This window comes from Bos grunniens, chromosome 7 (assembly GCF_055505025.1).
Source record: "Bos grunniens cultivar Pamir isolate PY7600 chromosome 7, Bosgru_T2T1.0, whole genome shotgun sequence".
NCBI lineage: Eukaryota > Metazoa > Chordata > Mammalia > Artiodactyla > Bovidae > Bos > Bos grunniens.
Genome location: NC_141171.1, coordinates 6,569,610 through 6,590,266, shown reverse-complemented (window position 1 = coordinate 6,590,266; position 20,657 = coordinate 6,569,610). Strand labels below are relative to the sequence as shown.

The 20,657-nt window shown below is 52.7% G+C and overlaps 1 protein-coding gene across 4 annotated transcripts in view; it reads right to left on the bottom strand.

The window, feature by feature from the left end:
- Positions 1–2,190: 2,190 nt before the first annotated feature.
- MED26 (mediator complex subunit 26) overlaps positions 2,191–20,657 on the bottom strand; it is a 40,704-nt gene continuing 22,237 nt past the window's right edge. For 3 of the 4 annotated variants that reach the window (XM_086408623.1, XM_086408622.1, XM_086408625.1), the window contains 2 exons: positions 5,587–5,661; positions 2,191–4,912 (listed from right to left, as the gene is read on the bottom strand). In XM_086408623.1, the coding sequence (XP_086264749.1) occupies positions 3,260–4,912; positions 5,587–5,661 (1,728 nt within the window). In that variant the 3' untranslated portion in view covers positions 2,191–3,259. Of the gene's footprint in view, positions 4,913–5,586; positions 5,662–16,433; positions 16,621–20,657 lie in introns of those variants that run through there. The other variant, XM_086408624.1, reaches the window with a different exon arrangement.

The window sequence follows — 20,657 nt, the reverse complement described above, 5'->3', positions numbered from 1 at the left end:
TTCCTGGAGGGCGGGGTCTATCCCGGAAGCGGAAGGAAAGGGGACCGTGAGCCCCGAAGGGCTCTGAGAGCAGTAGGCTGTCCTGCTGCTGCTGCTGCTGCTGCTGCTGCTGCTGCTGCTGCTGCTGCTGCTGCTGCTGCTGCTGCTGCTGCTGCTGCTGCTGCTGCTGCTGCTGCTGCTGCTGCTGCTGCTGCTGCTGCTGCTGCGTCGCTTCGGTCGTGTCCGACTCTGTGCGACCCTAGAGACGGCAGCCCACCAGGCTCCCCCGTCCCTGGGATTCTCCAGGCAAGAACACTGGAGTGGGTTGCCATTTCCTTCTCCAAGTGGGCTGGCCTGAGGGAGCCTAACTGGGTCCCGGAGCACAGACAGGAAGGGCGGGAGGGACCGCTATGTCGGTGTCTGTGAGCGGGCGATCGAGTTCGCGGGTCAAACCTCGATATCCGGGCTTCATTGGCGCCCTCCAGCCAGATTCCTGATGGTCGGAAGACAAAGGTAAAAGACTAGACCTTACGGGAAGAGAAACCGAATGGTGAAAACCTCTCCATGGGCTAAATTCTTTCTGCAAACCGGGAGCGAACTCCCGTGGCCGCACTCCAACAAAAGGACCAGCCCAGAGCGCCCTGGAGCACGTTCTGGGAACGCGCTGTGCGGTATTACTGTCTTCATTTCACCGACTGATGGACCGAAGCCCAGGGAAGGGAAGCGACGTGGCATGGGTCCTCTGGCAAGTTTGGGAGTCGCAGTAATGGCAACCTCCTCGGGCACCTGTCTCTAGGGATCTGCAGGAGGGAGGGGCGTGGTGCTGACCCCTACTGCTGATGCTCAAGGACCGGTTGGGATAGAGCAGCCCAAAGCCGCAACGGAAAACAAAGTGGTGTTTTCAGCAAGATGATCTTACACTGCAGGACTTTGTTTCAAAAATCATGTACTTCCAACTTTGGGGGCGATAGGGAGTGTAAAATTTTCCTTCTACTCTATCTTTACTTGGCAAATTAAAAAGTGGCAACCCAACTTGATCCGCAAAATGTTGATGGGAAGTCACAGCTTAACCTTGTGTTCTCAGTCAGGCAGTATCTGTACCCTAGGGCTTACTAGATACTCAGACACAGGAGAGGTGGGGCCTGCAGGGGGTTAAGGAGCAGTGACCTCCCTCAGAGCCCAGGTCTGAGAAAAGGAGATGCTCATGGGGCGCCAACCTGCACCTTAATAGCTTCCAGCTGTGCCTCTGACCCTTTGTCGGGAGGATGTCATCCTCAGGATGCCCACATGTCAGCTGGCCACAATACATGTGAGAAAACAGGCACAGTGGACTGAGGAAACTAGTTATTCCCCAGCACAAATGGTCCTGATGACAAGCTTTTTGCCCCCCCTCCCCACCGCTAAATTTGGATCATATAATTTAATCCTCACAGCTTTGGGGTATCATTTATAGCTCCCAAATGGGGACAGGTGTATAGGAGTAAAGTGATTAGCCCAGCTCCATACAGGTGGTAGATGGCAGGGGCTGCCCTCAAAGCTACTTCACCCTCTTGTAGGAGAGGGTATGCCCTGCACCAGGGCTATGTCAGAATTCCCCAAGGCTCTGCAACTGTGGCTCTGGGTTGATTGCATGTTTCTGGACCTCCTGATTTGCCTGGTGGGGCTGCTCCTCTAAAGGGGGAGTTGATTCTTCATCTGACATCAAGTAAATATGGTCAAGATGACTTATTATTCCAGACTGAAAAAAATAGAAAGCCAAAGCTTATGGTTTCAGAGATGAGGGAGAAGAATTAAAAGATCATCACTTTATAGTTAAGGAAGAACTGCAAATATTTCAGGGGTAAGACAAGGTCACTTGAGACCTGGGTTGTGGAGCCTGCTTGGGAGGGCAAAGCTGTTTCTAGGGAAAGTGAGGTCTGGAATGGAGACAGATGTGGTCTCTCCGACTCTGTCACCCAGAGTTAGCAGATGACTCTGGAGGTGGGAGAGGCATTGTGACCCTGAATGAATGAAAGGCAAGGTAGAGGTCAGTCTCCATGCAGAAGGCTAATAGGCTGGACTTGGTGACTGCCCTGCCCACCTCCCCACAGCCTGGCTAGCTATAGGGCCTGAACCTTGGATATGGGGTCCAGGTTGTCTTGGCTAATCCAGAATCCAGAGAGGATGAATGTGGCTATAAAGGACCAAATTAAAAAACAATTCTCAGACTGGTTTGTGCAAATGTTTTTTTTTTTATTATTTCCACATTTATATCACAAGGTGTCCACTTACTGGACCAAATAGCAAAGTTGCTCCCTTCTGCGTCCTGAGAACACAGAAGTCTAGGTACTGTACATTCACTAAGGCTCCTTGTTTTTGCAAATCGCGTTTATGACAAATAACCATAAGGCAAACGAATCTAAAGGAATGGTTATGAGTGTTTCCAGCATACAGACAGGTCTCTTCTCGCCCAACAGTACAGCTTACACACCAGTAGCACCCGCGGTTACTTTTGTGTTTTGAAGGGAAGGGAAGTCTAGAAAGGTGAACTTTTCTAGATATGTGTGGGAAGGGGAAACTGAAGAGGGAAGAACAAAAGGCAAGTTACTCGTCTGGTGGTCAGATGGAAGAGGGGGCAAAATAAACTTTAGAAAACAAATTTCTGCAGCATTTCTTTAAAAACTGGGCTGTAACTGAAACCAGATACAAATGTGTGGACGCCCAGGGAGCATGGGTCGAACTGGGTGGCCAGCCGGCCTGCCTGATGCCAGCAGCTCACTACAGCTGAGGCACCGTGATGGGAAAGCTGGCCAGTGGGGTGCAAACCGAGGCCACAGTACTGCCCACTGCCTCAGACGCTTAGGGCCATGTTAAAAACAGAAAATGCAAAGATGAGATGCGTGCTTCTGTCACTGTGTTAAAGGTAACCTCTCCCACAGGTTTTCTGTGCCTGCCTGCAACTGAGGTCCCAGCTCAGCAGGGCTGGGAAGCATCCGCACCTCTTCTGGGGTGGGAGACTAACGCTTTTTATAGCTGGTTTGCTATAGAGTTCTGAACTCACTTTGCTGGCCTTCCTTTCACGCGGTCCTTCCTTTGCAATTTTGTTAGTAAACTGGTAGCAGCATTTCACAAAAGGAGAATTTAGAGGGACGAGTGCAGAGAGACCTAGAGACTCTCGCCCCCTCCCTCCCGCCCCGGGCCGGACCCCCCGGATTCCCAACCACTGGAGGCGGCGGGCCCTGGCGCCCGTCCTCCCTGGCTGACTGCAAGGTGGGAATGCACTTAGAGCCCGAAGGGCCGGTCAGTCCAAGCAGACATAAGGCAGAATGTTCAACCGCCCGTCGTCGCCGTGCGGGTCGAGCGATATGCACTGCGTCCAGTCATACCAGTTACCCTGTGTGTCCTGACACCCGTTCACCCCTGGCCACTGGTGGGCCTGGATTTTGTCCAGATCGTCCCGGGTGACCTCGCGGCTCAGCCCGGGGAAGTCCGTGGGCGGGCCATGAGGCACCAGCACGTGCGGCTTCCGGGCCCCGCGCCGAGTGCTTTCCTCCTGCTTCAGGTACTCAGACATGAAGTGGTGAGCGCCCGGGGTCTGTGCGCCCGACGACGAGAGCAGGCTGCTCTGCCGGCTCAGGTAGGACTGGATGATCTCGTTGCGCGACAGTTCCTTCCAGTTCGTCTGTTCAAAAGGGCTCTGGAGGCTGGCCTTGGCCTCGGGCTTGTCCAGCTCTGTCCTGGGCTGCTCCGTGTGCACGGGGCTGTCGGCCCGCACTGGCTCTTTCTGGGTCAGAGGTTTGATCTGTCTCGTCATGGGGTCAAAGGTGAGCTTCCGCTCTTTTAACCGGACAGGCTTGACACCAGCCTCAGCCACCTGCCCGTCCAAGTTAACCGTGTAGTCACGAGGCCGGTACCTCTTCTTCTTTTTGCTGTCTGACCCACCGGAGGAGGCAGCATCGCTGTCCGCCTTGGAGGAGTCTGGGGAGAAGCCTGCCCGGGGCAGGAGGGGCTCGGCCGGCGGCAGCCCCGCCTTGCAGCCCAACCCTGCAAGCCGCTGGTGGCCCTCTGGCTGCTCCAGCCAGCGCACAGGGCTCTCTGCGCTGGGCAACAGCTCGAGTCGCCGCACAGGGGGTGTGGACGGCTGGGCCAACGGAAGCGGTGATGGCACCTGCGTGGCATCCAGCGACTGGGGCCGAGGTGACGGGCTGGGCAGGGAGCCCTTGTATGTGTACGGGCTCCGCTGCCGGGCAAAGGAGCCCTCGTGCCGTGAGTTCCGGGAACCAAGAGAGCAGCGAGGTGGCCCCTTGGGGTGGGGGGGCCCTGGAGTCTCGTCCACCTTGTCCAACTGCTGCAGCACCACAGCCTTCGTCTGCAAACAGGGCCCGGGGGGCTTGCCCAGGCCTGGGGAGCTGGTGTGCGGCCTCACGGCATTGACGGGGATCTTGCCACTGTGCTTGTCGTTCTCGCCGTGCTCCAGGCGGTTACCCTCAGGGCCCACGTGCCCACTGCTGTCCAGGGGGCTGGGGAAGCTCTCGGGACTCCCGCTGATCCCATTGGTGGGGAGCGGGGATGAGTTGGGTACCAGGGAGTCATGGCTCGCCTTGGAGACCTTGGGAGGTGGCCCAGGGTGACCAAGGTCACGCTGGTCTCCCCGGCGCTTGCGGCTGCCCAACCTGTCCAGCCGCTGCCCGCACAGCCTTGGCATGTCATTGCGGTACTTCAGGTCGTGGACACTCTTAGGCGGGCCGGCCGCCCCTGCCTCTGGCCGGCAGTTATGGGCACCGCCGTTGGCCGAGCCAGGGGCACCCGCCAGCCCCCGCAGCGCAGCCTCATTCTGGTGCACGGGCTCGATGAGCTTCTGCCAGCTCCGCAGCAGCTTCTTGGCCCGCTTGGCGAGCTCCTCGTTCTTGGTCTTCTTGCGGACGTCGTTGATGAGCTTCCCAAGGCGGGTTTCCTACAGCCAGAGAGACACAATGACACGCTTTTAGGACAGGGACACCCCGTGAAAAGAGAGCTGGGCAGAAATGGAGCTTCCCATGGAGCTGGGGGAAGGGCTCCATATCTTTGTAATGACCCCACAGGCCCCCTAAACCACTGGTCTCCCAGACACAAAACCTATCAAGATTTTGGGTCCCATGTGACATTTAAATTCTCAAACCCAAGTCCTCAGATCTTACAGTCCATGGGACAGACAGGGCATTCTCAGAAGCATCATCTCACAGGTTCCCAGCTCCTGAAGGCCGCGGACCATTCACGGCCACCGCGAGGACACTTTGCCAGAGGAGATTTCTAGGTGAGAGTACACTGTGGCAAAGGCAACAGCACACGGGACCTCGAGCCAGCATCACTCACTGGAAGCCCTGCTGCGCACTGCAGTGTGCAGGGCCTCCTGCAGAGAAAGGGGCCTCAGCTCTGAACTAAAGCCTCGTATTTCCTGCAGTGCCTGTGTGCTGTGGACTGGCACAGTGCAGGCCAGGAGGGCATGCCCCCCTCACTCTTCCCTTTAAGGCCTTGCTGGGCCAGTGAGCAAAGTCTCTGAGGCTCTAAGAAGTCAGGAAAGCCCAGGGTTGGGGCAGCCCAGGCCCCGCCCTCACTGCCCGCCCTAGTGCTCAGACCTGGAACGCTCACCTCCAGTGCCTCTTTGGTAATGGGGTATTTCTCCAGGCTGGAGATGACTTCCTGCACCGCCACCATGTTCCGGATCTGTAAAACAAGAGCCACTGTCAGACCCTAGGCACCTCTCCCTTTCCCAAGAGCCAGTGGGGCCAGCATCACCAGAGACCCACCTCCTGTAGCCTCCTACCTGCTCCCAGGGGCCAACACGACACCTAGTGCGCACCCTCCCATCTGCCTCCTCCAGTGCACGGTGAACAGGTGACTGAGTCTGTCCACGGACACACCCATCTGCCCAAGTGGCTGCGCACAACTGAAATTCACATTTATGAAACAAGATTCACTCTTGATGTGGGAAATGCACTTAAGTCTGCCATCTGACAGGAGGTTGACTTATTGAATAAAATGCGCCACGTTTAAAACAGCTGTGCATAATAATCTAATCAACTTAGTTGCATTAACAAGATCTTTATAGAGTTCATCTAAAGACATCACAAGGAGAGCAGAAGTCACAAAGTGGGAGGAGATCAATGCCACAGGCCCCCCCCGGTCTGTGTTTGAGCCCACAGAGAACACGGGCGGGGAGACACTATTGGGGACTGGGCATGACAAAAGATCGTGCAGCAGTGCTCAACTCTCCTGGCCATCAGGCGAGGCAGACCGAACCCACAAGCGGCTGCAATGAATACACACCAGACTGCTGGAAATGGCATCTGACAACACCAGGTAGTTCTGGGGTGCGGCCAATTCTGGGGAGCACTGGGCTGTGTCTGGTCAAATCAAACACTTATGTGTCTTGTGACCAAGCAATTCTATACCCCGGATGACACGTGCTATGAGCCAGGCCCTGTTCTACCAAGGTCTGTTTCCATACAGCACCACTCCACTGAATTATCACAACCTCAAGTGGAAGGTGTTAGCTATTATTACATCACATTTTATGAATGTGATGTAAAGGAGTGGGTCATGTGGCCGTATGTTGTAATGACATCACTGTAGTCCAAAAGCTGAACAGACTAAGAAATTCAAGAGCTCTAGAAATGAGCACACTGCAGCTTCAGTACATCAACAAGATGAACTTCAAACCACGGTGGATGAAAAGTCACAGGAGATACACACTGGGTTGATTCCAACTACACTAAGCATCACAGCATACTCAAAAATTAAAATGAACCCCAGATCTAAATGTGAAAGCAAAAACTCTAAGGCTTCTAGAATAAACAGGAGACTATCTCTGCAACCCTGGGGTAGACAAAGACTTTTTTGGAGCCCCAAAGCAATGATGTCTAAGAAAATATCCTGACAAACCAGGCAGTGAGGAGGCTGGTCCCACAGGAACAAGGCCACCTGCTCCCTGTCCCCAGCCCTGGGATTCTGGCCCTGACAGGGTCCTGGGCTTGCCACATGGCCTCTCTCCACCCCAGTGACCTCACCCTGGTATATTTAGAGCCCTGGGTCCCTACACACTCCTGAACCAGCAGTGCCCACAGAGCGAGCCCAGTGGCACAGAGTGTCCTTGTCCTTGGGCAGACGCTGTCCTGCTGCCAGATAGGAGGGGGGAGCCAGAACACCTGAGCAACCCTGGGGGTTGGAGCAAGCTGGCACTGTAGACCCTCGCACAGCCAGAGACCCTCCTGGAAGCTGCACAGGGTGGGGCTGGGGAAAGGCCTGTCACCCCACCGTCACAGCCGAGCAGCCCCTACACTCAGGCAGGTATCCAAAGAGGCTTTCGGCTTTGAGGAGGCGCTCAGGCTCTCCGCGCTGTGGAGAGCACTGTCTGCTGCCTTCCTCAAGTTCAGGGCCGCCCGAGGGCTCATCCCTCTGGTTCCCCTGCTTCAGCCATGCTAGCAAGGGCACTGAGCCTGTGTAGGGAGCATTATCTGGGCATCTGGAGGCAATCAAGCCCTAAGGACCAGGGAGCAGGCCAAGTTCTGCCCTCACCACAGCTAACAGGCAGGTGTCCTGGGCTCTATGCAGTGCGAGGTTGGGCTTTCAGCCTCAGATCCAGCAGACAGTAATAGCCTAGCAGCCTGCAGCCCTTGCCTCCACCCTCAATGAGAGGGCCCAATGCACAGCAGAGACGCCAAGGCTCAGATATAACCAAGGGGAGGCTTCTAGCCAGGCTCCAGGCCTGTGAAAAAAACCCAGTACAGGACTGCTGGGGCAGGGAGGTAGGTAGGCGTCAGGTAAAAGGCAGGCCAGGGGTGCCTGTGGTGAGAGCAGTATCTAAGCTGGGCCTCCAAGGTGGACAGCAGAAGCCTCAACACATCCAGAGAAGGTGAGATGGTATCAAAGCCCTGGAGAGGGGAGAGAAGTCCAGAGCAAAGACCTTGGCGTGAGCCAGGATGCCAGCAGGAAGAGCAGACCTGGGGAAAGCAGGCTGACTACACAACGGCCTTCCATTAACCTTAGCCACGGTGGGAGCCAAACTGCTCCCACTACCCTAACAGACCACCCTGTTTTTAGGTCCTGCCTGGCACCTGTCTGTCCAAAAATACATTCACCCACCATCACAGTAGAGACAGTATGCCACTGTTGCGCAGGAAGGAAGCCTCTGAGCCACTCCCAGACGCTGACCCCAAGGGGGACTTTGGGGCAGCTCTACAGGCCAGAGAGCCCAAGGGTCATTCACAGCCTCCTGCTCTCAGGAAGAGCCTGGCACATACATGGCCTTTGGATATCTCCCCTGGAATTCATTGCCATGGAATGAAACCAAAACAAAACTACTAAACAAAAAACCACCTCTCAAAACCACTTGCCAAACAGCTTTCCCAAAAGGAGCAGAATTCACATGCAAGGGACGTCTGAACACTTGCAGCCTCATCTTCTCATTAGGACTCCTTCAACAGCTACAGATTCATCTTTATTTCCTTAATAATGAATGAAGCCAAGTGCTACCTACCCTTTCTACTAATGTCGACTTTTCCTGTAAGTTGTTCACTGTCCCAGCCCACATATTTTCATTATTTGATTGGCCTCTTTATTGCAAGTAAATATCCTTCCAGGTGATGATGTCTGCCCCTGTGCATGGGGATGCCTAAGTGTCCCCAGGGCAGGCGCCAAGGAGCAGTGTCAGGAGCAGGGAGGGCTCCTCTGGAGAGGCAGGCATCAGGCGAGGTGGGCCAGGCAGCAGCGGAGCACTCCGAGGAGCAGAGGCAGGGCCGGAAGTCCGTGGGAGTCAGCGGGCAGCCCCGGGCGAGGCCCAGGTGAGCACGGTCACTTGGTGACCAAGGGTGGAACTGCCTTCTCCTCTACCGCGCCAAGGGCTTGCAGATTCTAGACTCGTGATTCACGAGGGATAACTGGGTATCCATGGTCAGACAGGAAAGTGAACCAATATCCATCCTAGGCAGAAAGGAGGGGAAGCAGCCCCCTAAACTGGGTTCCTCCCAGCCGGGCTCAGGCAGGGAGAGAAAGAACCCTTCCCAAACACGTCCCCATTTACACCTCAGGGACGCCCCAGGGCACATGCTGGCAAGCGAGGAGGGGACCCTCCTTACCAGCACCAGACCCCAGGGTTCTTATGCGGACCTCCCGTCGGGAGAGGACCAAGAGCACAGGGGAAGCAGCCAGGCCTCCCTCTGGAGAGCCCCGCATCGAGTGCTAGGTCACGACTGCAGCCAGTCTAACCCACATTTGCTGCGTGACTCACAGTGAATGAGGAGGAGGAAGGGGCACTGGCTGCCCACAAGTGACAGGACCAGGGGAGGGCGGCGGCCCTCACAAGCAGCTGGGTCAGAGTTCAGACCATCTAGTGCAGGATGTCACTACCTCCTCGGCACATGTCTGAGAGCTGTTCTGCGGCTGGGTCACTGCTCTGCATCTGGATCCATGTGCGGAGGTGGGGCCAGCCCAAGGGGGCAGATTCACCACTGCTCAGCCTCCTGCTAGCAGTAATTCAGGGCAGAGGTAGGTAAACCTCAGGCCCTGAATAATTACCGCCCTGTGGGGGATTTCCAGCCCTGATGTGAAACAAGGAACTGAGACTTCTTTGGCGTCTATCCGCTCACTGCTCCCTTTTCTCCACGCATCAACGGTTCCCACTCCACTCGAAATCCCCAATCTCTTGGCAGTGCAGCTAGATGTGTGCAGCCCTGGTGGCAAAGGGGAAACCCTGTACTCCCCAAGTTCAAGAACTGGTGAGACCCAAAGGCACTAGAGTAAGCTAGTAAGGCATTTCAGCCTGACTCTCACAGGACCACTCCTTGTTGGGTTCCTGCAGGCACCGAAGTCTCTAGCTTCTCTTTCTTGAAACTCCACTTTACAGATAAGAAATCTGAGGGTCCAGAAAGGCAACAGAAGCCTAGTGCTCACCATGCAGCTGAAGATGGAGGAGAGTGGCTTTACACTAGCCTGGCACGGGGCCTGCCCACCATACACAGCCCAGCTGGTGCTTTACTGGGGGGGCTCCCAGACACCACCAGGCTGGTGACAGCCTCCCACCCACATACTCTCATCAACCTGCCACAGTGGGAAAATGGACAGGTTACAGAGTTCCTGGTAGCCACACAGGGTGGCTTCGTGCCCAGAGCACCAATGGATGATGGTCTCTGGGCTGCCTCTGTCTCCCACCTAGGGTGCTCTAGAGCTGAGAGGTCTCCAACAGCAGGGCCTTCAGCCCATCCCCAGTGCTTGCCCTGAGCTGCAGACCACTTGGTAAATGACAAAGGCACTGCAGTCTCCCTGCCAGGGCCTGAAATGACACACACTGAGGTGGGACTCACCCCGCCTGTCTAGCCAGCCCGTGAGCACACTGTGGCCCTGCACCTATGCAGCACAGCCCACACCAACTCCTTCAGGGGCTTAAAGCCCACCACGTCAGTGGTAAAAGCTAGTTCACTTTAAAACCAGCCATGTGGAAGTCACACTTTTTTTTTTTTTAAAGCAGAATAGTCTAGACTAGAATTTACAAAAACCAATTAGCTCAAAAGGCTTTGGAACTGTTCATCAGCAAGCAAGCTGTCCTTCCAAACCAAAACACGACACAGATGGCACCCAGAAGCAAGCAAACCTCGAGCTTTTCGACGTGCTGAGCATCCTAAGGTCATCCTTGGCTGAGTCACCATGCCCTGCCAGCCCCATGGCAGGTGTCAGTCGTGTTTGCTGAGGGTGTGCACGCTGGTGAAAGGGGCTTTGCCAGGCGAGTGTGTGTCTGTGATTTGGTCCCAGCCTCACTCTTCAGCCACAGCAAGTCTTCCCGCTTCTGATGAACTTTACACGTTCCCAAAACGGGTGCCGTTCTGTGACTCAAACTGCCTCTACCACAAGTCAGTGCAAGAGCTGAGCCTGGTGGTGACCAGCGTGTGTCCCACCCCACTTTCCCGAGTGAGGAAAACAAGTCGATGTGCCTTGAGTCTACCTCTCAGCTCTGCAAGGTGCAGCCTCCTGGCTCCGCTCTGCCTTGCTCTGTCCCACAGCCAGGCAGGCGCCAGGGGAACCTTCCTCAGGCAGATGCCCTGTCAGCGCCCTGCCTGGCTTTCAAAGGCGCCTCCTTCTGCCAGGACCCCATGGGAATCTCACACCCACAGGAGCTAAGTCACTCTCATTCACGGCTGCTGAGAGGAAGAGCGACACTGGGGCGGGGGCTGTGTCTCAGCCGCAGTCGCCAAGCTCACCACTTGCAAAAGCACAAAAGCACTTCCTCATCAGTGGGGCCCATCTGCTCCCCGGGAGCGTCCACAGCTGGAGGGTGGCCGCTGCCTGCGTGGCCCTGCCTGCTGTACACTCACAGCCCGCAGAGCACCCGCGGCCAGAGCAGCCGACTGCAGCTGCGACTTGGCCCAGGAAGCCGGCAGAGAACACTGCCTGCACCTCATGAGCAGCCCAGGAAGAGGGAGCCCAGGGCCGCTACCATGAACGGCGGCCAACCAGGGGACCTCTGTGAGAGGCTTGCGGAGGTGAGAGAGGCTTGCAGACAAAGCGGGGGAAGTGGGGGGAGACCAGCACTTCTCTCCACAGTGCTGGCCCTCAAGCCCTTCTCTCATCTGTCCCAGCAGCGCTTCCCAACAAAACCACAAGCTTCAGCTCTCCTGACCTCTGAATCAGGTCAACGCACAATTCCTGTTGTAACTTGGCCCTTTCAGAGAGTGTAAGAGCTCTCAATGTGTCGTATCTGGGAGTTGGTTCATTCCTACAGTTTGCAGTTGCAAAGTCAGAAAGCCAAGCAGAGTGTTTTCTATCTGCATCCATGCTTGCAGAAGGGTCCGGTTGTCAGTGCCTGTGACAACATACAGCACACCATGTGGGTTCCTCCCTCCCAGCCGTGCTCTCGTGGAAACAGCCAGTAAGAATACCAGCTGTGTAAGACGAAACGTCCGATGCCCGTGGGAGGGGCACACAGTGCTCGGCCCACATACACCCAGAATACCGGCAACCCCAAATGAGAACCAGCCAGCTTTTCAGGAAGCAATGGGGCCAGCCTCCGAGAGAAGGCTGAGTGAAGCCGCAAGGGGACGGCAGGGCACTCCCGCACTGCAGTGAACCCCACTGCAGCTCAGGGCAAGCACCGAGCCGGGCAGAGAAGCAGCCGGGCCGGACCTGGCTTCCAGTGCCGGCCCAACCAAGACTTGAAGCAAGACCAGCCACCAACCCGAGCCCAGCTCTCCTTCCAGGAGTCAGGAAGCCTGCGTGGAATGTTGGGAAATTCACAGATCATCTGTAGACATTGAGGCACGCTGACTACCCTCTAGGGAGACTGTGCCCACGGGGGTCAGGCCAAGCTGGTCCTATCCACTGCCCACCAGGCCATTCTGTGGTTTCTAAGATCCTTTCAAGACAGTGCAGTGCCCAATGTGCCATGCCAAGAGTCTGCCAGTCTGCTCACCTGGGCTGCTATGGGAGTCCTGAGAACAGGGGAGAGCCTAAAATTTCCCTCAACAAGGCACCAAACACAGGCCAGGGAGATAATAGGAAGGGCTGGTTACGGCCCAGTGTTGAGGCATGGGTAGAAATGGCCGAAGGCAAGGACAGAAGCAACAGGTGAGGCACTGCAACTGAGGCTGAACTGAGCCGCCAGGAACACCATGGTGGCAACACCCAGCAGGCTCCTTTACGACATCTGAAGGACTATGGAGAAGAAAGCCAAGGCCGTACCCCTTCTCAGAGGGCCTCAAGCCCAAACTAGCCCCAGAACCTGAGGCTGCACCGCTGACGACCAGGCTGCCTGGGGTAAGCACTGAGGGTGAGTCACGGACATGCGACAGACACGCAGCCCTCACCTTCCTGGGTACTCCACACGGGGTCACCATGTCTGTTCTGAGAGCAGAGTAACAGGAACTGCCAGTGCCACAGCAGATACATCACTTGGCAAGTCACAGGTTAGGTATAGAGGAGCCCTCGTCTCCTTCCACAGAACAGGATCTGAGATCTGCAAACTCACCAGGCCCTAAAGGTAACTGAGGGTTGGGTGAGCCTGTCCTACGTGATACAACAGCCACCAGGCGGGACACGGCCTAATGGGCTGCACCACACACTCCAGGGCAAAAAGCATGAGCGAACACTGCACACGGGAGGTGAGCAGAGAGCTCCGAGCCCACCCACCTAGCTCACTCAGTCATTCCTTCAGCCACGAAGTGGGAGGATGACAGAAGTGTCCTACAGGCTCCTGGGAGGGGAACAGGAGACACACACGAACACCCAGGACCTGGCCTGACTGGCTCACAGTAAGCACTCAAGAAAGGGGATCACCACGGAGCCGTCATGGGACTACACTTGAGAGGGGTCAGGTTCAAGGCCACCTCTTTCCCCCACCTGCTGCCCTGAGCTTTGTGTGGAACCAGAAGACCAGCAGTGGGTGTGGGGACTTTCTCAGTGGGCATTCCTGCAACAGGGGAGGCATTCCTGCAACAGCCGCTGTGGAGAAAACCAAGGACATCATCACGTGGAGCACGAAGGGAAGTCTGTGCATGGTATCAAACACCATGTAAGGATGAACATTCACACCCCAGGACCCAGCAAATCCTACTCTGGGGTAGGGACCAACAGAAACCTGAGCACATACGTGTCGAGAATGGTCAGGGCGGCCGTATTCAGAACAGTCCCATCTGAAAACCATCCACATGGCCACCAACACTAAACAGATGATGAAGTCACGATCCAGCTGTTCAATGTCAAATGAAGACAGTACTGCTATACATAACATCGAAGATAAAACCTCAAAACAAGTCGAATGAAAGACTGGAAGCTCAAAAGCTGGCAAAATTTGTCCATGGTGACAGAAGTCAGGGGAATTGGGGGTGGGGAGAGGCTAGGAGAGGGAAGAAGAATGGCTTCTGGGGAGAAGCTCTGTTCCATGACCTTGGTGGGAGTTACTGGGGTATGTTCACTTCACAAACACGCACTGAGATATAAACTTAGAACTTACGCACTTTTCTGGGTATATGCTATACTTTTAGGAAAAACTGGTCTGAGAAGCCATCCCATCCTAGAAACAGATGCCAGAGCTACTGGAGTTGAAGAGGAGGGAGAGGTACTGTCAAGCCAGCCCCTTGCCCCCCCATATGGGGGGCAAAGACCCTCTGAGGGTCCCATAGAACAAGGTCTGAGAACGTGGACCAGGAGCCCAGGCTGCCTCTGAGATACCCAGCATGTGCTATGTTTCACAGCTCACAGAGAAAGGCATCCACACCACTCCCACCCCGGGCAGAGGCCAGTCTGGGGAAAGCAAGGGCATTCTGAAGGCTCTACAGCAGGAGCACTGAGCAGGCCAGTGTTCCCAGGAAGGAGCAAGCTCTTCAGTTACTGAAGAGAGGCAGGCAGGCAGTAACCACTACCTGGGCATCACCAGCTGGCACCCCGGTTAGGTGGGCCTCTGGCTCCTACCACTTAGGTTCTCTCCTAAGAACACAGACCTCCAGAGGAGGTGTTATGCCACTTCCCCAACGAGGAAGCCAGGGTGCCCGTTATACACCTGGCCACAGTTTCAATACTAACCTAACCTTCTAATCCTGTGCAGTTAGCCCATGTCTGCCTCCACTCAATGGGCCACCAGCAAGTCGTATTGATGCCAGGAACAGAGAGCTGGCTCAAGGGAGGACAGTGCAACAAATCAGATAAGGGAAATTCCACATGCCTACACCAGGAATGAAGACAGAAAACAAAGACTAAAAATTAAAGTGGGGAAGGCAGATTAACATTCAAAAATCAATGTAATCCTTTTCTAAAAAGGAAAAGCCCATGATCATTTCAACAGATGTAGAAAAAAAACTGACAAAATTGAACATCCATTCCTGATGAAAACTCTCAGAAAGCCAGGAACAGAAGAGAACTTCCTTGGCCCAGCAACACCCACAGCAAACATCACACCTGGTGGCGAAGAGTCGAATGCTTTCCCCCAGGAACAGGCACAAAACCAAGGATGTGTGTCACCACCTCCACTCATTTTTGTCAGGAGATTCCACGTAGTTCAATAAGGCAAGGGAAAGAAAAGGAAGAAAGAAAAAGAGGGAGGGAGGGAGGAAGAAAAATCCATCTAGATTGGAAAACGAGAAGTAAAGCTGTCTTTATTCATAAATAACAGAACAGTCTATATGGAAAATCTTAACACAAATTCTACAAAAAAAGTGAGTTTAACAAGGCTGTAAGATATAAGTTCAATATAAAATTCTATGATATTCCTATACGCAAGCAACATTCAGAAATTGAAAAATTTTAAACCAATTCTATTTACAACAGCAATTAAAAGTATGAAGAACTTACAGATAAATTTGACAAAAGGCCTCAACACTGAAAACTACAAAACAGGGCTGAGAGACATTAAGAGGGGCATCCGTTAATGCAAAGATGGCTGCTGTCTAGTCGCTAAGTCGTGCCTGACTCTTGTGACCTCCATGGACTGCAGCCTGCCAGGCTCTTCTGTCCATGGGATTTCCAAAGCAAGAATACTGGGGTGGGCTGCCATTTCCTACTCCTGGGGATCTTCCTGACCCAGGGATCCAACACGCGTCTCCAGCATCAGCAGGCAAATTATTTACCACTGAGCCACCAGTGAAGCCCAATGGAAAGATATACCAAGATAATAGCTTGGAAGAGTTGATATTGTTAAGATGTCAGCTCTCCCCCAAACTGATCTATAGATTCAATGCAATTCCAAATGGAATTCCAGCAGGGTCTTTGGGAGAGATTGACAACTTGATTCTAAAATTTATACGGAAACATAGAGTTCCTAGAAAGGTAACAAACTTGGAGAAAAAGAAAACTGGAAGCCCGTATTACAAGTGTGGTACTGGTGCAAAGACAAACTGACCAGAGCAATGGAACAGAACAGCCCTTCAACAAACCCACACGGGCAGCCAGCCGACGCTCAACGAAGATGGTAAGGCAATTCAGTAGTGAATGAGTAATCTTTCAACAAACAATGCTGGACTAACTGGGTAGCCATAGGCAAAAAACAACACTGAAAGAAAATATCAAACCTTGACCTCTATCTCACAAGATACACAAAAATTAACACAAAATAGATCATAAACCTAAGAGTGAAACTACAGAATGTCGTCTTTTCTACAGAAGAAAACAGGAAAATCTTAGTGACCTTGGGTTTAAAAGGCAAAGATTTTAGTAATTATACACAAAAAGCACAAACTACAGAGAAAACAAACTGAATTTCATCAAAATTGAAAATAATTTGCTCTTCAAAAGATGACACTGCTATGAAAATGAAAAGGCAAGTCACAGACTGGGAGAAAAGATACACAAATCATGTATCTAAGAAAGGACTTGTCTCTAGAATATATAAACACCTCTTTCAATAATTACACAAAGAACCCGAGGGAGGGAGGAAATGGGCAAATGATGTGAACAGATATTCAAATCTTTCACCAAAGAGATACGCATGGCAAACACAAATACTTCAAGAGATACTCAACCTTATTAGTCATAGTGAAAGTCGCTCAGTTGTGTCCATGGAATTCAGGCCGGAATACAGCAGTGGGTAGCCTTCCCTTCTCCAGGGGATCTTCCCAACCCAGGTCTCCCGCATTGCAGGCGGATTCTTTGCCAGCTGAGCCACAAGAGAAGCCCAAGAATAGCCTACCCCTCCTTCAGCAGCTCTTCCTGACAAATTCAAATTAAAACCATCGTGAGATATCACTATACACCTATTAAAATAGCTAAAGCTAAAAAGACTGACCATACCAAGTGATCACCAAAGTGTGGGACAACTGATACTCTCATACACTGCTGGTGGGTGGGGTGGCAGTATAAAATGGTATAATCACCTCGGAAGACATTCTGACAGATTATTAAGCAACCCAAAAGTCCATCAACACATGTATGATAAATTTTAGGATACTCATAAAATGAAACATTACTTAGCAACAAAAAAGAACAAACTATTGATATACACAACATGCATGAATCTCAAAATAAGAAGGAAAGAAGAGCCTAGATTAAAAAAAAAAAAGAGTACACGATTTTACAAAATTCTAGCAAAGGCAGATTAATCTACACTGACTATAGATTAGCAGTTGCCTAGGGATGGGGGTGGGCTGAAGGGAAGATTACAATGGGACAAGAAAAAACTTTTGGAAATATGTTTAATACCATGATTGTGATGATGATTTTTCAAGTGTATTCACAGATCAAAATATATCCGATTGGGTACTTTAAGTGTGCACAGTTTATTATATGTCAATTATACCTCAATAAATTTGTGAAATGACTATGGAGGCAGATGACAGATGCAACAGGTCCTGGAAAAAAAGGAGAGGGTGGGAGGCAAGAGAAGGAAGGCTTCTTTGTTGGAGGTTAGCTCCCCCTGGGGTGGAGGGCGCAGCATGAAGGCCTTTCTCCCTTCAGGAAAATGAAGAAGGCTGTCATGCCCAGGCCCCTCACGGGTATCATAAGGCCTGTGTGACAAAGGCACGTGTGTGTGATGCACTCCTCATAACAGACTGCGCTCCAGTCTGCCTAGGCATTATCTCAATCCATATGCGCTGTGCCCCCCCGCCCCCACCCATTCTGCTTGCCCTGCAACACCTGTGCACCAGCAGACTGCACAGCCTGCCTGCGGGCCGGGTAAAGGCGCAGCAAACGCGCTGTGGCTGGAGCTGGGTGCCGGTGTCTTACAGGTTGTGAAATGACAGGCTCACTAGCTCCCCGGGACTGAGCTTCAGGACACGTGCTCTCCTCAGCCTGCCTGTGGGGTTTTGTCATCCTTCAACTGGAGACCCTGGCGAGGGAGCCAAACTCCTGTCCTCACATGGGAAAGGCCAGTGGCCACAAACATCTACAGAACGTCTTAGGTAAACAGCAGTCTGTTCTCCTCTCCAACAGGTGGTGTGAGTGATAACCTATTTCCATCCTCCTGACGAGAAAACAGCCTCTGAGCATCTGACAGCTTCTTTCTCCCCCTCACTCTTCAGTCTTCTCCAATGTATTAAGCTCCTGGGCATGAAAATGTCTGAAATCCTGCCCTCCCCCTCCCCCGAGACAGCTGAGCTAGACCCTTACTACTCTCAAGCGTGAGTGAATGAAGGACAGATGGATAAATGAAGTCCCACCTTACTGTCCTCAACAGCTGGCACTGTGTTAAGCCAATGTTATAAACTTCTCAGGGGTCTCCCTCTGTAGCAAGCTGGGATCTGCAGTCACCAAGTTAGCATCTGGAAAGCAAACAGGCCTTTCCTGTTGCCAGCTGTCACCTGCACCAGCCGCCCCACAAGGGTCACAGGGAACAGGGAGGTGACTCTCAGTGCCGCTCACACACAGCCCCATGGAAGACAAGAGGAAAAGCACCATGCCTGGGTGGCCAGCAGAGGGAAGGCTGGGACAAGAGCAGCAGAAGGCTATGACCAGGGTCGCCACGTTGGTCAGTAGGACCCAATGGCTTTGGGGAGAGTCTTCTATTTTAAACACAGTGGTCCTAGAAGTTACCACAATGACAAAGATTTTTTCCAAATTACCTTGGCCACCATGAAATGATTCCAAAGGATTACATAAACAGGGGGAAGGAAAGCCAGGTGAGGTTTTTGCGAAGGCAACATTAAAGCAAAGGGGACGTCGAACACCACAATCCAGTGTGCTAATGCAGTGACGGCAAGATCTGCGAGGTGGTAGCCCTGCCTGACATGCAGCTGAGCGGAAGGCTGCTGGCAGAAGATTAGGGCGCTGGGGAGGACCTCGACGGCTCCCGAAGCCATCTACTACCAAAAGCCAAATCAACTGCTTCCTCCCAACCTTCCCTGATGGGGACCCTTGGGAAAGCCTGACCACTCAACAGTCGTCCCCACTGGGCTGGTGTGGACCCCATCAGCACCATCTGCCTCACCCCAAACCACCTGCATCCCACAGGGGAAGGGTGGTAAAATTGATCCCGAGGATGAGCGCCTACCCCATGGCTGAATGTCAGAGGACAGCCCTGCAGTGAGACATGACATCCCAGTCATCAAACATTTGAGGCAAGGTGGGACCCAGCTCCAGGAGAAGCACCACAGCAGCTTTTCCTTGCTTTAAATGTACCAGGCAAAGAACACTGAGGAGAACTGGGAACACAGAAGACTTCGCTTTTTACTGTATTTCCCTCAGTATATAATTTTTCTATTATTATTTTCTCACTACTTTAAACCAGTTTTTTAAAACTTTTTTAAAAAGTTTATTTCTTCCCTTTTCTGTAGCCACCATTACAGGTGGATACCAAACAGAACTGACAAGGCAACTAGGTGAAGAAACAGCACAAGTTTTCACTAAAACTTACATTAACACTGAAACGGAAATTGAGAGAGAGGTCTAACTGGGCCTCCCAGGTGGCGTTAGTGGTAAAGAACCTGCCTGCCAATGCAGGAGACTGAAGAGATGCAGGTTCAATCCCCGGGTTGGGAAGATGCCCCGGAGGAGGGCATGGCAACCCACTCCAGTATTCTTGCCTGGAGAATCCCATGGACAGAGGAGCTTGGCAGGCTATAGTCCATGGGGCTGCAAAGAGTCAGACCTGACTGAGCATGCAGGCTGTCAATGCACCCAAACTGCTCTGCCCAGGTAAGTTTTCACCAAAGTCGAGGACCTTTCAGCCCTGCCTTGCCTCATCTCTTGGACCCTGGGCAGATCCTGACATCCCTCTGCATTCAAGACCTCTACATCCTCCTCTCAGAGCTCTTCAAGGCACAATCTCAGTCCCTTTCCTTCTCTCACCGCACTTCTCCACTGCCTGAGTAGTCCCACCCCCAGGCAGCATCACAGCTGCATCTGGGGCCCAGGCATCACCTCTGGATGCACTTAGAGGCACTTGTGCACTTGACAGGTACTGAGGCTTTCTAAGCACCACCGACTGACTCCACTGCTCCCCGCCCTCAGAAGTGGGCTAAGACCCTTGGTGCAGGCAAGCCTCCCTTTCTCTCACCTCCAAATAAACCCACTCACACTAGCCCCATTAGACATATGTTCTTTTTTAAAAATGTATTTATTTTTAATTGAAGGATAACTGCTATACAATACTGTTCTGGTTTCCGCCATCCATCAACATGAATCAGCCATAGGTATACATATGTCCCCTCCCTCTTGACCTCGCCCCCACCTCCCTCTCCATCTCACCCCTCTAGGTGGTCACAGAGCACTGGGTTTGAGATCCCTGCTTCATGCAGCAAATTCCCACTGGCTGTCTCTTTTACATACGGTCATGTATGTTTCAATGCTACTCTCCCGATTTGCGCCCCCTCTCCTTCCTGCCACGTGTCCACAGTCTGTTCTTTATGTCTGAGTCTCCACTGCTGCCCTGCAAATAGGTTCATCAGTAGCATCTTTCTAGATTCCATACCTATGCATCAATAGACAGTATTACTTTTCTCTTTCTTACTTACTCCACTCTGTATAATAGGCTCCAGGTTCATCCACCTCATTAGAACTGACCCAAATGTGTTCCTTTTTATGGCTGAGTAATGTACGTGCCACAACTTCATTATCCATTCAAGATGTTGATAGACATCTTGGATTTCTTCCATGTCCTAGTTATTGTAAATAGTGCTGGGATAAATACTGGCGTACACGTGTCATTTTCAAATATGGTTTCCTCAGGATATATGCCCAGTAGTGGGATTGTTGAGTCATATGGTAGTTTTGGAGAAGGAAACGGCAACCCACTCCAGTATTCTTGCCTG